This window comes from Spea bombifrons, chromosome 3 (assembly GCF_027358695.1).
Source record: "Spea bombifrons isolate aSpeBom1 chromosome 3, aSpeBom1.2.pri, whole genome shotgun sequence".
NCBI lineage: Eukaryota > Metazoa > Chordata > Amphibia > Anura > Pelobatidae > Spea > Spea bombifrons.
In genome coordinates, this window is record NC_071089.1 from 95,699,563 (window position 1) to 95,711,936 (window position 12,374).

Genomic DNA, 12,374 nt, shown 5'->3' on the forward strand with positions numbered 1-12,374 from the left:
AAACTTTCTCACAGATATTGACAGAAATTGATTGGAGATGATCTTAAAGAGCCTATGACATTTTCTCAATTCCAAAGTTATACAGTTCAATATACTTAATAACAATTCATGGATTGATGTTTTAAGCAATATTGTCATCTTCTTGTTGTCTGCAGTTGCACGGTTACATCTCCCTATTATCTGTTTCCCTTTGTTGGATCTGATTCTGCTAGTTTGAGATTTGGGGGTTAGTAGAAGGTAGTGAGAGCATTTCAGGAGTAGATGTTAGTCAGCTGACTAGGTTTTACACCTGAGCTTAATTCTACAGTTCACTAAGGTAAAATATTTCTAGAAAATAGCACTTTTTGTAAAAAATTTAAAAAAAGATAAGTCGCAGTTAGTTTCACTATAGAATTTAATAATGCATAAAGCTTTTTTTTGTTTTACAAAAAAGATGCTTTGGAAACCCCAGGTACTTAGAAGGTAGCTTTCAGTAGAAGCTTTTCTTTTAACACTGGAGTAGTGGATTTTGCACGCTGACAACATCATTTTGCTGTCAGATAGTGGAGAAAAGACAGTGTAGCTAAAAGGGTAGATTGCATTTTGTCCACATTACCTTTTTCCCATTTTTTTCTCTACAGATGTTACATTCTAAAACCTGTCGTTAAAATTGACACTAACATTGACCCGGTCTGTCTCAGATTTTATGAATATAAGACTATAGTGAATGTAGGATAATATTTAAGAACCACTCTAGCCTTTTTTATATTAAATGCATATTGGTGTCCATTCTCTGCTTATTCTACTTATTCTCTCTTGTTGGAATTAGAAAATTAGATTTCTGTGTCAGAGGTGTCTGCCTTAAATGTGAGTGCAGCAGAGCATGTGCAAGAAGTGTCCATAAGCACGATTCTTCTTTACTATTCCTGGTTTCAGTATAGGCAGCCAAAGGGGGAGACATACGTTTCATTTCCATAAAAAAATATATATTTGACGCCGATATGTAAAAAAATAGGCTGATCCTTTCAGAGCTGTTTCTGTTCTGTTCAACATTTATCATTCACTGAGGACTTTATAATGATGTTACAAAAATTTGGACTGTTTAAAAAATGTCTGGGAAGGTTTTAGCATGGGTAACTTCTCTTTACTTTAGTTAATTAGGAAAAACCCAACTATGTAGATAAGTCTAGATAACCTGAAATTTAGTTGTAATGTGCATATATATTGAATAAAAGAAATGACATATACTATTTTATCCTTTTAGGATCCATATCTGAATAGCTTTTTCCAGCAATGCCAAAAACAACAAAATGAGCTATCAAAGCCTACATCGTCTGACTTCATGGCTTCCTGTAAGGTACAGAAAAATCCATAGTGCACACACATATAAATATAATAGCTGTGGTCGTTTGAGTCGGCCATCTGCCTTTGAAGCACCTCTCTATAAATGCATTGCGTTATTGTAAAATGAACATTTTCTTGATGACACAACTTGTTATGCAAAACACCCAGAAATTGTAGATCTATGCGGGAAGACCTGCTTTTTTTACAGAATTCTTGTAGTGCTACCACCGCTGCAAGGGATTCTGGGTAGGTATATGTAAATAAGGCCAACAATGGATCACCTTTTAGCCTCTATATCTACTTTATACGTGGACCTATTGGAGCAATTGTACTAGACAGCCTTTAAAGTCCCCTTAAGGGTAAAACGGGCTCCTTTTTAGGTGTGTGAAATATACTTTTCCTTTAATAATGATGTTGTATTTCAAATTTATTTACCCTGATTATTCCTTTCCTAGAACTTACTAAATATTGAGAAGATCCATGTGGTTATAAACTTTCTTCCTGTTCTACTGAATCAACTATTCCATATTCTTACACAAAATAATGATGATGAGGTCATCACCATTATAACCAGGTATAAGTATTGACAGCAAATTCCACTAGCATTACTAGATATTTTGTATTATTACAATGGATAAAATGTAAAAGTTCAAATTACAAACAGTTTATTTATTTACAATTACCATTACTTCCTCATTTTAATATTTTTGATGTTGGTATCGATAAGAAGAAAACTTTTAATAGATAGTCGACATATGAGAGCAGTTTGTACCATCGCACCGTATAGAATTAGATCCATAGTTCTAGAGTCTTCCTAAGGCAAATTTGCCTGGTAAGTAATCATCCCATACGTATGGTTCTGTGATATGTTTGCTTTGAAAAATACATGTTAAAATGTGAATGTTACCAGGTTGCTCGTTAATGAAGAAATAGTTCAGTTCTGTTTTAACCCCTTAATGACAAAGTCCGTACATGTACGGGCTCAAAATGCATTGTTTTCAATGGGTTTAGGGACCGCCCATTGTCCTTAAGGAGTTAATGATATTAGCAACATTGGTGAGTTTGAGTACCCCAGATAAACAGATCCAAGCAAGTATTAACAAATTAGTAATAATAGAGATAGGAAAATGGGGGTATTAAACCCAAAAAAGCAAATCAATATAGATCCTATCTGAATAATGATAAAAATAGATAAAATCTATGTCCTTCAAAAATATCCCTAAAAAATGTCAGCACTGCGTGTAGCGTAGTTGATGTAGTTGCCTTTATTAGAATTCATTATCTCATTCATTTCTTGAATTTGTTGATGCATTTTCATTTCAGGGTCCTTACAGACATTGTGGCCAAATGTCATGAAGAACAATTGGAGAGTTATGTCCATTCCTACATAAAGGTAATTCTGGGCTTCCTTTAACGGTGCGATAAATGTAATTCTTAAGGTGATTGGGAGACAACATATATGTATAAAATGTGGTTGGTGGTACTTGTGTAGATCTGATTAGTGGAACCTTTAACTATAGATTTTTACATTGAAGCTCTAATATAGAGAGTAATGTACATTAATGCATGCAAACATATGACAGTACTGAGCTGTTTGGAATATCTGTACCAGTCATGTAAGAAAGCTGTAGTGAGGTCTCTATCCCAAGCTTCCCAGCTAGAATCAGGGAAAAGGAATGTGTGAGAGGAGATCAGGCTTTGGATGACACAAGCCTTCTTGGCCGTAAATTTAAATTGAGTTTGGAATTCAACTAAAAGCTCCTTTATAGCAATATTGGTGAAGGTATGATTATAAGCTGTGGAATGTTCATGATAAATATATTAAGTAAAAAAGGTGCAGGCATTATATACATTTTATTTATCCTTAATCCTTGTTTTATCCAGTATGTATTTAAAACACAATCACATGGAAATCGGACACTCCACGAGGAACTTGCTAAAGGAGTGACAAGTCTCCTAAAGTCAAATGAAGCAAATCCAATAAAGCTTGTGCTTAGGGTAAGTTTGTTAACAGTGTTTTATGATACAAAACGTGGAATCTTCTAAGAATGTTAAATGTATTCAATGCTCCCATTAAAATGTTATTATAGAAGGCAAAGCATTTTCCCGCAAGTTGTTGTGAATACTTTTGCATAATTTTGTCACTCTGTAATCGATGGGGGGAAATACCCAAAAAACTCTTATTTTTGAGGAAACAGCTTTTTTTATGAATCGCTAATATTGTTCGCATTGCTACTGGCAAATACAACTGTCTGCTTCTTCCTTCAGCATTCCTGGTTTTTCCTTGAAATAATTACCAAATCAATGGCTCAACATCTTCATGACAATAATTTAATGCAGGTAAGTCATATTTTTTATTATTATTATTTCAGAGCTAAAGTATTTTAAAGATAAAAATGTCTTTGGCTTATTACTATGATTACAATTTTTGGAAGTAGTTACAATATAGAGCTTTGTAATAAATTAGATGTGAAAATGTAATGAACAAAGTCAAGGGTACATCATGTCTGTACCTGGGAACTTCCCTTCCTGAAGCTGCCCCTCTTCTGGGGGAATGGTTTTGTGGGAGGACAGGACAAGGGGTGAGGAGTAGGAGGAGAAATGGGCAGGACCAAACAACATTCTCCTCCCCAGGGAGAGTTCCCAGCAGTGTTCCCTCTAAGCTGCGCGCGCACATAGTTTTTTTTAGCTTTTTTAGAGAGCGCACACGTCCAAAAATTGTGCGCACAATAGTTTTTCCCAAAAAAAGAAAAAATAATATTTTTTTTGAAACTTTATGCGGCGCGTATATTTGCGCACAAAATTTTTGCTCTGTGAAAATTTTTGCACAAGGGAAATTTTCTGCGCACACTGACTAAGAAAAATTAGATGGAACATTGGTTCCCAGGTATGATTATGTCATGCTGAGGTATGGAGCAGCTAGGTTAAAGAAGGTACAGAGACAGGAAAATAACGCATGAATGCTTTTCTTGTTTTTCAAATAGAATTTGAAATTGTATTTACTTTTAAATGGATTCATTTAACGAATACAATTACAGAAGGTCTCAAAAGTTTGATGCTGGAATATACTGGTATTGTCAAAAAGTAATTTTTAGCAACTTAAGAAAGAATGCAGCTGACTGCCGTTTTTTAACGGAGGTGGGAGGAATTTATTAACAATGGTAGAGTTATAGCAGTCTGTTTTTTTCCTAATGAAAAGCAGTAATATCTCTCTCTAATTATATAGTGAAAAGGATGTTATCTTTGTGCCTAAAAGCACTGGAATTATAGTTTGTGTTCTATATTTGACATGTATTCACTTTTAGACATATTTTATCTGATGTATATTTGCTGAAGTTTTCAATTTCTTATATAAACTGTAAAACTGCTGTATTTTTTAAGGTTCATCGGACTAAAAGGTTTCCTGAATCCTTCCTCACTGAAGTGGATTCGCTTGTGATGGGCTTCTCAGATCACATCATCTGGAAATACAGAGATGCCGTGGAAGAAACTAGGAAAGCTAATCTGAGTGTGGCTTGTTTTTTAAAGGTGAACATATACAGATACAGATAATGTCACCCGTGAATCTTTGGGTCATGTTTGCTTGGGTATAACTAGGGCACTTCTGGAGAATTCTGAAAGTTGGAGCAATATTTAGTGACATACCATTCTCATCCATGGTGATTTCTACAAATGATGCACTTTGCTCCAGAATTGCTCCTTGTGGGGGGTAAATCTGCCACATTGCTTTAGTCTATGTGCCTTAACGTCTACTTAAAGTCAAGAAAATCAACATGTATGACTGCACCTATATGTATGCAGCAAATATCCCCTTGTGTCAAAGGATTTACCCTACAAACTGTTTGTAGTCCTTCTAACTCCTAATGTTAGAAATGAAGCGTTAAACATATAAACTTTTTTTTTTTTAATTATTCCAGCGCTGCTTTACATTTATGGACCGTGGTGCCATATTTAAGATGATAAGTTGCCATATCAGCATGTTTAGTCCTGAAGATCACAAGGTAAGAAATAAACTAACAAATTTCACATTCTTGTACTGCATGTTTTCACTGTACATACATATCGTAATACTCCCAAATCCTGCATCGTTCCACATAGCTTCACAAACTGGGTGAGACTGGAAGATTTGTAGACCCCGATGTTGCCTCTTCCATTATTTCCCCCACACTAGAGATCTGAAACAAACTGGCCATGTCACGCCATTGTCTCATTGCCTCACTCTTGTAACCAGCTTTAAGACAGAGACAAATTAAAGATCCTAAAGTCACTTAATTTCTGTAAATGTCATTAGATGTCCATTTTTGTCTTGGGTCTTAAAACCAAGTACCTATTGAGAGTTCACCCTTTGGTGAACCTGTCTTATATTCACATTTGAAATAGGGACCTTCAGCCCTTCCCAGTCACCTGAAAAATTGCAGAAATATTTTATAGTAACCTATTAAAAGCTCATTAAAAATGAAAAAAAACTAGGGGCTCTGATGTGGGATTTTGACCCGGTGTTATGGGGTCCTTCCAGCTCCCAAATGTACGTGTCCTCAGTTAGATGGAGGGAGCGAGGGATGCCTAGCAAGCAGGGGATTTATTTGCGTCCACCTTGAGATTCGAAGGCCAGGTACACGTGGCTTGTGAGTGGACCATTAAAATGTCTTTGCTGGCTGCCTTGGCTGGCGTTCTCTGTGTTGGGACACAGACATAGTGAGGGCTTTTATTTTCTGTTCTATTTGTTTTCCATTTTTATTATTACCCTTTCACAACAGCTGATACATGTGATAATTGACCATATATATAGTGCAATGATATATTTTGACGAAGCTGCTACACTTACTCTTTTGCTGTATGTATGTGTGGATTGGTACTTTTTGCTCTTTTTTTTTACATATGATAAACTATGCCCATTCCGCACATGTATCATATAGTGACCCTGTGTGCATGTTCCTTATCTGGGAAAATATGAGAGAGGACACTAATAGTAATAATGTATGACAAATGCATAAATCAGCCCTGAAAATGTGGGCTTCTAATTTTTAGAATCTGACTGCTGCCAGCACGACACCTGGAGTTTTAACTTACAGATTTTTGACCCAGCAGTTAAGTGACAATTTTTTTCCCCAAATGAGGCACCAATGTCCGCGCGGCTGTATATATCCTTATGCACATTTGCTATATCTCCTCAGTTCAAAGGGTTCTGAATGTAGTTGGTTCCATGCTGTCATACCCAAGTATCCAAGCACATCATCTAACATCGTATAAAATGTTCATAGAATAAGAGAGGAGAAGTCACGTGTTTTTATGTTTAAATTTCATTGGTGGCTGCACCTCAAAAATAATTTTGCTCCTAGGGAAGATCTAAGAGGCATTTTTGAATACAAATCACCAAAAGTCTCCTCTTGTCTAATCTGTGTGCATTAGAAGTAAAACAGTTAGGAAGAAGAGTCCAGATTCTATCTAAAAATCAATATTGTTCTGTTTCAGGATTTCTGTCAGTACAAGTTTGAGTTTCTCCAGGAGGTCTGCAACCATGAGCACTTTGTTCCTCTCTGTCTACCCATACGATCTGCAAACATCCCAGGTAGTTTCCAACGCGGATAGACATACCTGCACTACCAGATGAAGAAAGCCTTTTTGAAATGCATGCTCACTCAGTATCAATGTTCCTGTTCTTTATATTTTATTTGAATTGTATTCTAGTTCCTCTGTGACATTTTATATCTGCAGTACCATCTAACTGCTGCTAACTGTGACCCGCGTGGCACAAACAGGGTTAAAGCATATGGGCAGAGAGAACCAATTTCTTCACGGGATGCTGATTACTGCATCAAACCGGATTTTTTTTTACTTTTCTATTTTGATTGGAAATGTTTCTTTAGTCTTGGTAAACCACTAAATTATCAGACCATGCAACTAGTGTGCAGCTCTATATATTTAAAATTCCAAATGTTAAGGTTGTAAGTTGGTATCTTGAAATCTCTGATTACCAATAAACTAAATATTCCATTGACTAAATGTTATGTTCTTTTCTTCTGTTTTGTACCAAACGCAGACGCAGTTTCCCCTTCAGATTCCACAAAAGCTTTGCATGCGTCAGGTAGGTTATTGTGTCCTACATGCTGTCTTAATGCATACAACAAAACACCCATCACATAGACCAAGGTGTTTGGTGGCTACATGTTTTTGAGAAATGCTTAATAAAATAATAGTAACTCAAAAATGACCCAAGCTGCTGTAATTCATTAAAGGCTAATGGGCACAAAATAGTAGAATCTTGTTTTCCAGTGTGTGATCAGATTAAATTAAGAATAATTTTAAAACTGTTGGATTGGTGAAAATTAAAGTTCACTTTGCAGCTCGTAGATGGTAAGGGAGTCAAACCCCAGTGGATTTCACATCTGAAACTCCGGAAAGGTTCCCCTTTTTAAACTAATATGATCTACCATGCAAGATGTTGCCTATCTGTTTATTTAGGTGATTGTATTACTGTGTTATGCGTCTTTTAAACGTATATTAAATGCTATATGTTATATACAATATTTTCTGGTTTAAATGGAGAGTGATACATGCATTCCAGTTTTCTTTCCTTTCTTTCTACACACGGCCTAAATACAGTTGTTGGCAAGTGAATGCCACTTTCCTGGCTCCCGACAAAGTGCTGCAAATATTTCAGTGAAGCCTCGCAGCTGTATTAAGAAATATATACACTGCAGTCTTTATTGTGGAACGCACATAGTACAGTCATTTTATATGTTAGATTTAACTATAATGACATTGTTTTCTAACTAACACGGAGATTGACTTCATGTATGGATCAAAGAGATGCTTTTGCTGCCTTCTTGACATTGGTCTTCCTGCAATGCACAAAATCATGTATAAACTACTGGCCAATAGTTCCTTTTGAACAGTTACTATATTTTATACTCATCTGTGACCCAGAAACAGGCAGACTAGGCAACCCCAATGGTTCTTATCTGCTGTCAAACTCTATGTTTCTAAATTCACCAGTATTCTATATCCCATGTCCCATGAACACTTTTGCAGTAAATTCTCTTTTCAACCTTTACTCAAGATATGCCAGAGTACACCTTAACGGATGATTTCTGTCGCAAACATTTCCTGATTGGGATACTACTTAGGGAAATTGGATTTGCACTACAAGAAGACCAGGATATTCGACATCTTGCTCTGGCTGCATTACGAAATTTGATGACTAAACATTCCTTTGATGACCGTTATGCTGACAAGGTAAATTCTTTTAGACAAAAAAAAAACAATAAATATTAGGCTTAGCTGCTGATTTAGCTGTTCCGTTTCAGACACATTTCCTTGCACATGATATACTGACTTCCAGCTTCAGACCTCTATTTGGAGCACTTCTATTGGAGCGCTCTCCTGCCACTGGTTATCTACTTCAAGCAGACAATCAGTGGCAAGTTTTGTCTGACCATGGAGGAAGAGTGCAGCTGCTGCTGCAGGGCCGCCTCTTCTGCTGCTGCAGGGCCGCCTCTTGTGCTGCTGCAGGGCCGCCTCAGAGACTTTAAACTGTCCTCTTCCAAGTTACGGCAGGCCTCTCGGACAGCTCTGCATTTTGTGCAACGTCCTCTTCCTAGTGAGCTGATCAAACTTTATTGGAGCAATAAGGTCTCTTTTGGCTTGGTACCACACTACCTAAGCTGTAGTGATAACTATCTTGTCACCATAACTCTCTATGCTGCAGAATGTCATCAGAGAGCAGGGGAAGAAGTAATGATCATTAGAAAACCCTCATAGAGAGTGTTAATAGTTAAGAGGGGAGAAACGGGGTAACTTGCAAATGTTTTATTATTGCACCCAGTTAAAATTAACCTTTGCAAGATACACATAACTGCATTTTCAGCAATTTGTTGTGTAGATACACCAGTGATTCCTTGTGATATATATTTTTTTCATTATTTGTAGGAAAAACAGGCTCAAATAGCCATTTTATATTTACCTCTCTATGGTCTACTCTTGGATAATATGCCTCGGATTTTCATGAAGTACTTCTTTCCATTTGGCGTGAATACATCAAACCAGGTTCGTGTTAAAAGAAGCAATAATGGCTTAATGTAGCAGAGGGCCGCACTACCTGTTTTTGTGCAGCTGCAGGCCACTCCAGGGATAGGTAACATTTGGTAGTCCTACTAGAGTACATAACAATGATTTTTCTCAACTAGTCGGTAGCTGTCAGTATTATTCCAGATATGGTGTTCAGGACAGCAATGTCTGCCTTTTTCTGTGGTCTTGGTCATCAATCCGATTTGGTTATTTACAGCTGCCTGTTGACATGGTATGTGAATGAGACTTTGGGAGAGTTTACTTAGACTTCTTTAAAGTGGTGTAAGTAACATCAGAAGATGGGGGCTGTCAGACTCTGAAACATTAAAGCCACTGTTGTTTTAATATATCTAAAATGGCCATGTCGTTGTTAAGTGGGCCTCAAAAGATGTTTACCCTTCCAAGAAGTACCCTTCCTAAAATTGATTCCGCCAGCCACCTGGCATAAAAGCATTGTAATTTAACAGACTGCCAATGTATGGAAATGTTTACGTACATTGTAAGTGTTCCTAAAAGCATTCCCACTTAATTCCTCCTTTTAAACTCTGACTAGGTGCGTAATAACACCTTTTCCCAGCCAAAACATTAGACATTTCCAATTCCATCTGGTTTTTCCAACAAACTTCATGCCCGTTGCAGCTCTGAAAACTCCTTTAATGTCTTGACAATATGCTATGCTGGAACATTCCTGTAATGTCTACTAAATGCACATGCATTTTTAAATAGGTTCAGTAACCATTGAATAGTATAATACATCTGATTGCAATATTAATAATGGTAAGGAAGCTATATCCATTGTGCCACGTGCAATCTTTTCATAGGGAAACTGTTGGTTGAATTAATGGTCGAATTCTCCTCAGAAAAAGTTTTTTCTTTATTTAGATTATGCGCATAATCGAGACAAGGCACACAACACACAAAAGTCGAAGCGTTGTCTAATTACATATTTGGATTACATGGTTTATATAACTTCTTATACTTCTTATCTGCTTCTAATAGCATGCATCATTCTGATTGTTTACTTTTTAAGCAGGTTACGCCTCTTAGTAGATATGTTGGCGCAACTCGTGAAATATCATAGACTAGACATTTTCTACTGTCTTTGTCAGCAATAATATTTATGATAACATAAGCATTTTTCTAACAGAAACAACGAGGATTGCAATATTGTCTTGTATGATCAGGTTGTAGGGTTGGCTTATTAGTCATTTTTCTTAGAACTCATCTAATTATCATATGTTGAGGACCCTGAAGCACATAAAATATATAACCCCACAGAAGGAGATCAATTCATCAAGTTTATGGATGTGATCAACAACATGTAAAAAATAGATATTTCTGGGAAACTGGCTGATATGGCGTGAGAATAAAAGCGCCTATATTATATATTTCTTACATGGCACAACATATATTTGTTGGCTTCTGTCCCTGCATCCTGCATGCATTGTGGCATATTTGCTGCATATTTGAAGCCTCTTCTAAATGTTTTAGGGCCACATGTAGTGTATTTCATTCATTTTGGTGTTCTTTTACTTGGGGAGGTACCGTATATATGAAACACCCCATTCTTTCTCCTTGGAAAAGGAGCACATTATCCTTGTGCAGCCAATAGAGAATCTTCTATCACATAAATGAAAAGAACATGTAATATACATCATTACAACATTAGGAATATTATTTTAGTTGTAAAAAAAATACATATTTTCTTTTGGGGGAAGGTTTGGCTGTTGGCTGCAGAATAAGTTAATTCTTGCCTTAAATGTCCATAAAGTTAAGATAATGCAGACCTCCCATCTGAACCTAACTGCCAAATTATTTAAATACAAATCTGCAGAGCATGCCCTAATTCACAAACAAAAAGGTGAACAATTTATAATATACTTGTAGTAACAAAATCCAGGACATCTTCTTAAATTTATTACGAATGTCACTTTAACCTTCCATTTCGATTGAAATACATCTATCTGCCAGGAATGTACCTGCTGATCGCGGTTTGTCTGCTGGTGTAAGAAAGGAATGTTTCATATACATATATGTTTTCCTCTTTAATACGTAGGGTTCAAGAGATGACCTAAGCACTGCTGCCGCATCTCAGTCCGCTTTGAAACACGCCACTTCTGCAGACACCTCATTCTCCAAAGATGTTCTGAACTCCATAGCTGGTAAGAGAAGAACTGGACGCACAAGATGTGTGAGCTGCGTGTGTAAATGCTTGTACACGAGTGTTTCTCTTTTATCATATTATCATTTTCTATCATTTGACTCTTTTCTTACAGCTTTTTCATCCATCGCTATCTCAGCAGGAAACAACGCTGACTCAAGGGCATCCTTAGCCAGCCTTGAATCAATTCCTAGCACAAACGAGAAGAACAACGAGAAGGCGGAAAACTGTGAAAAGGTATACATTTTATGTAAATATATATGCAAATGATGCACCGGGAAACATCACATTACTTTTTTGCTTCATTACATTTAAGAATTGTGTCCTTGTAGTGCAGAAGAGAATTCATTCTCCATCTATAAACTTTCCCTATCTAAAAAGCCCACAGTTCCTAATATAAAATCTTTTATATTCACTAATCATATAGATTATTGATCTTAGGTTTATGAGCAAGTATGGGTAAAGGTACAAGTAGTTGTCTTGTAAATGAAAATAATTAAAAAAGGAACTTGGTAAAAAGATACTTTTGTTTTCACTCAACTTAATTTACATAGTTGGCTAGATTAGTGTCTCTCAAAGATTTCTTTTTCCAGTCTGCATTGTTTTATTTATATAATAAATTGTGAAAGTACAACTCCCAGAATCCTCCCCGTGATCATATGAGTTCATCGCACCCACTGCACCTGCTGCTGCCCCTGAGTGAGGAACACACACAATATATGAGAATTTTGATTTCGTGCTGTCCTTTTCCACATATTCAGCTCAAACTGGGATTAGGGGAGAAGAATATAACAGGGAAAATATTCCAACACACAATATTCAT

General features: G+C 36.5%; 1 protein-coding gene across 2 annotated transcripts in view; it reads left to right on the top strand.

Annotated features, from left to right (window-relative positions):
- Positions 1-12,374, top strand: part of DOCK10 (dedicator of cytokinesis 10) — a 94,515-nt gene that overhangs the window by 58,289 nt on the left and 23,852 nt on the right. For both annotated transcript variants that reach the window (XM_053458886.1, XM_053458887.1), the window contains exons 23-35: positions 1,244-1,336; positions 1,779-1,897; positions 2,647-2,716; positions 3,208-3,321; positions 3,592-3,663; positions 4,705-4,851; positions 5,241-5,324; positions 6,796-6,892; positions 7,364-7,408; positions 8,384-8,559; positions 9,253-9,369; positions 11,447-11,552; positions 11,667-11,788. In XM_053458886.1, coding sequence (XP_053314861.1) covers positions 1,244-1,336; positions 1,779-1,897; positions 2,647-2,716; positions 3,208-3,321; positions 3,592-3,663; positions 4,705-4,851; positions 5,241-5,324; positions 6,796-6,892; positions 7,364-7,408; positions 8,384-8,559; positions 9,253-9,369; positions 11,447-11,552; positions 11,667-11,788 — 1,362 coding nt within the window. The remainder of the gene's footprint in view (positions 1-1,243; positions 1,337-1,778; positions 1,898-2,646; positions 2,717-3,207; positions 3,322-3,591; positions 3,664-4,704; positions 4,852-5,240; positions 5,325-6,795; positions 6,893-7,363; positions 7,409-8,383; positions 8,560-9,252; positions 9,370-11,446; positions 11,553-11,666; positions 11,789-12,374) is intronic.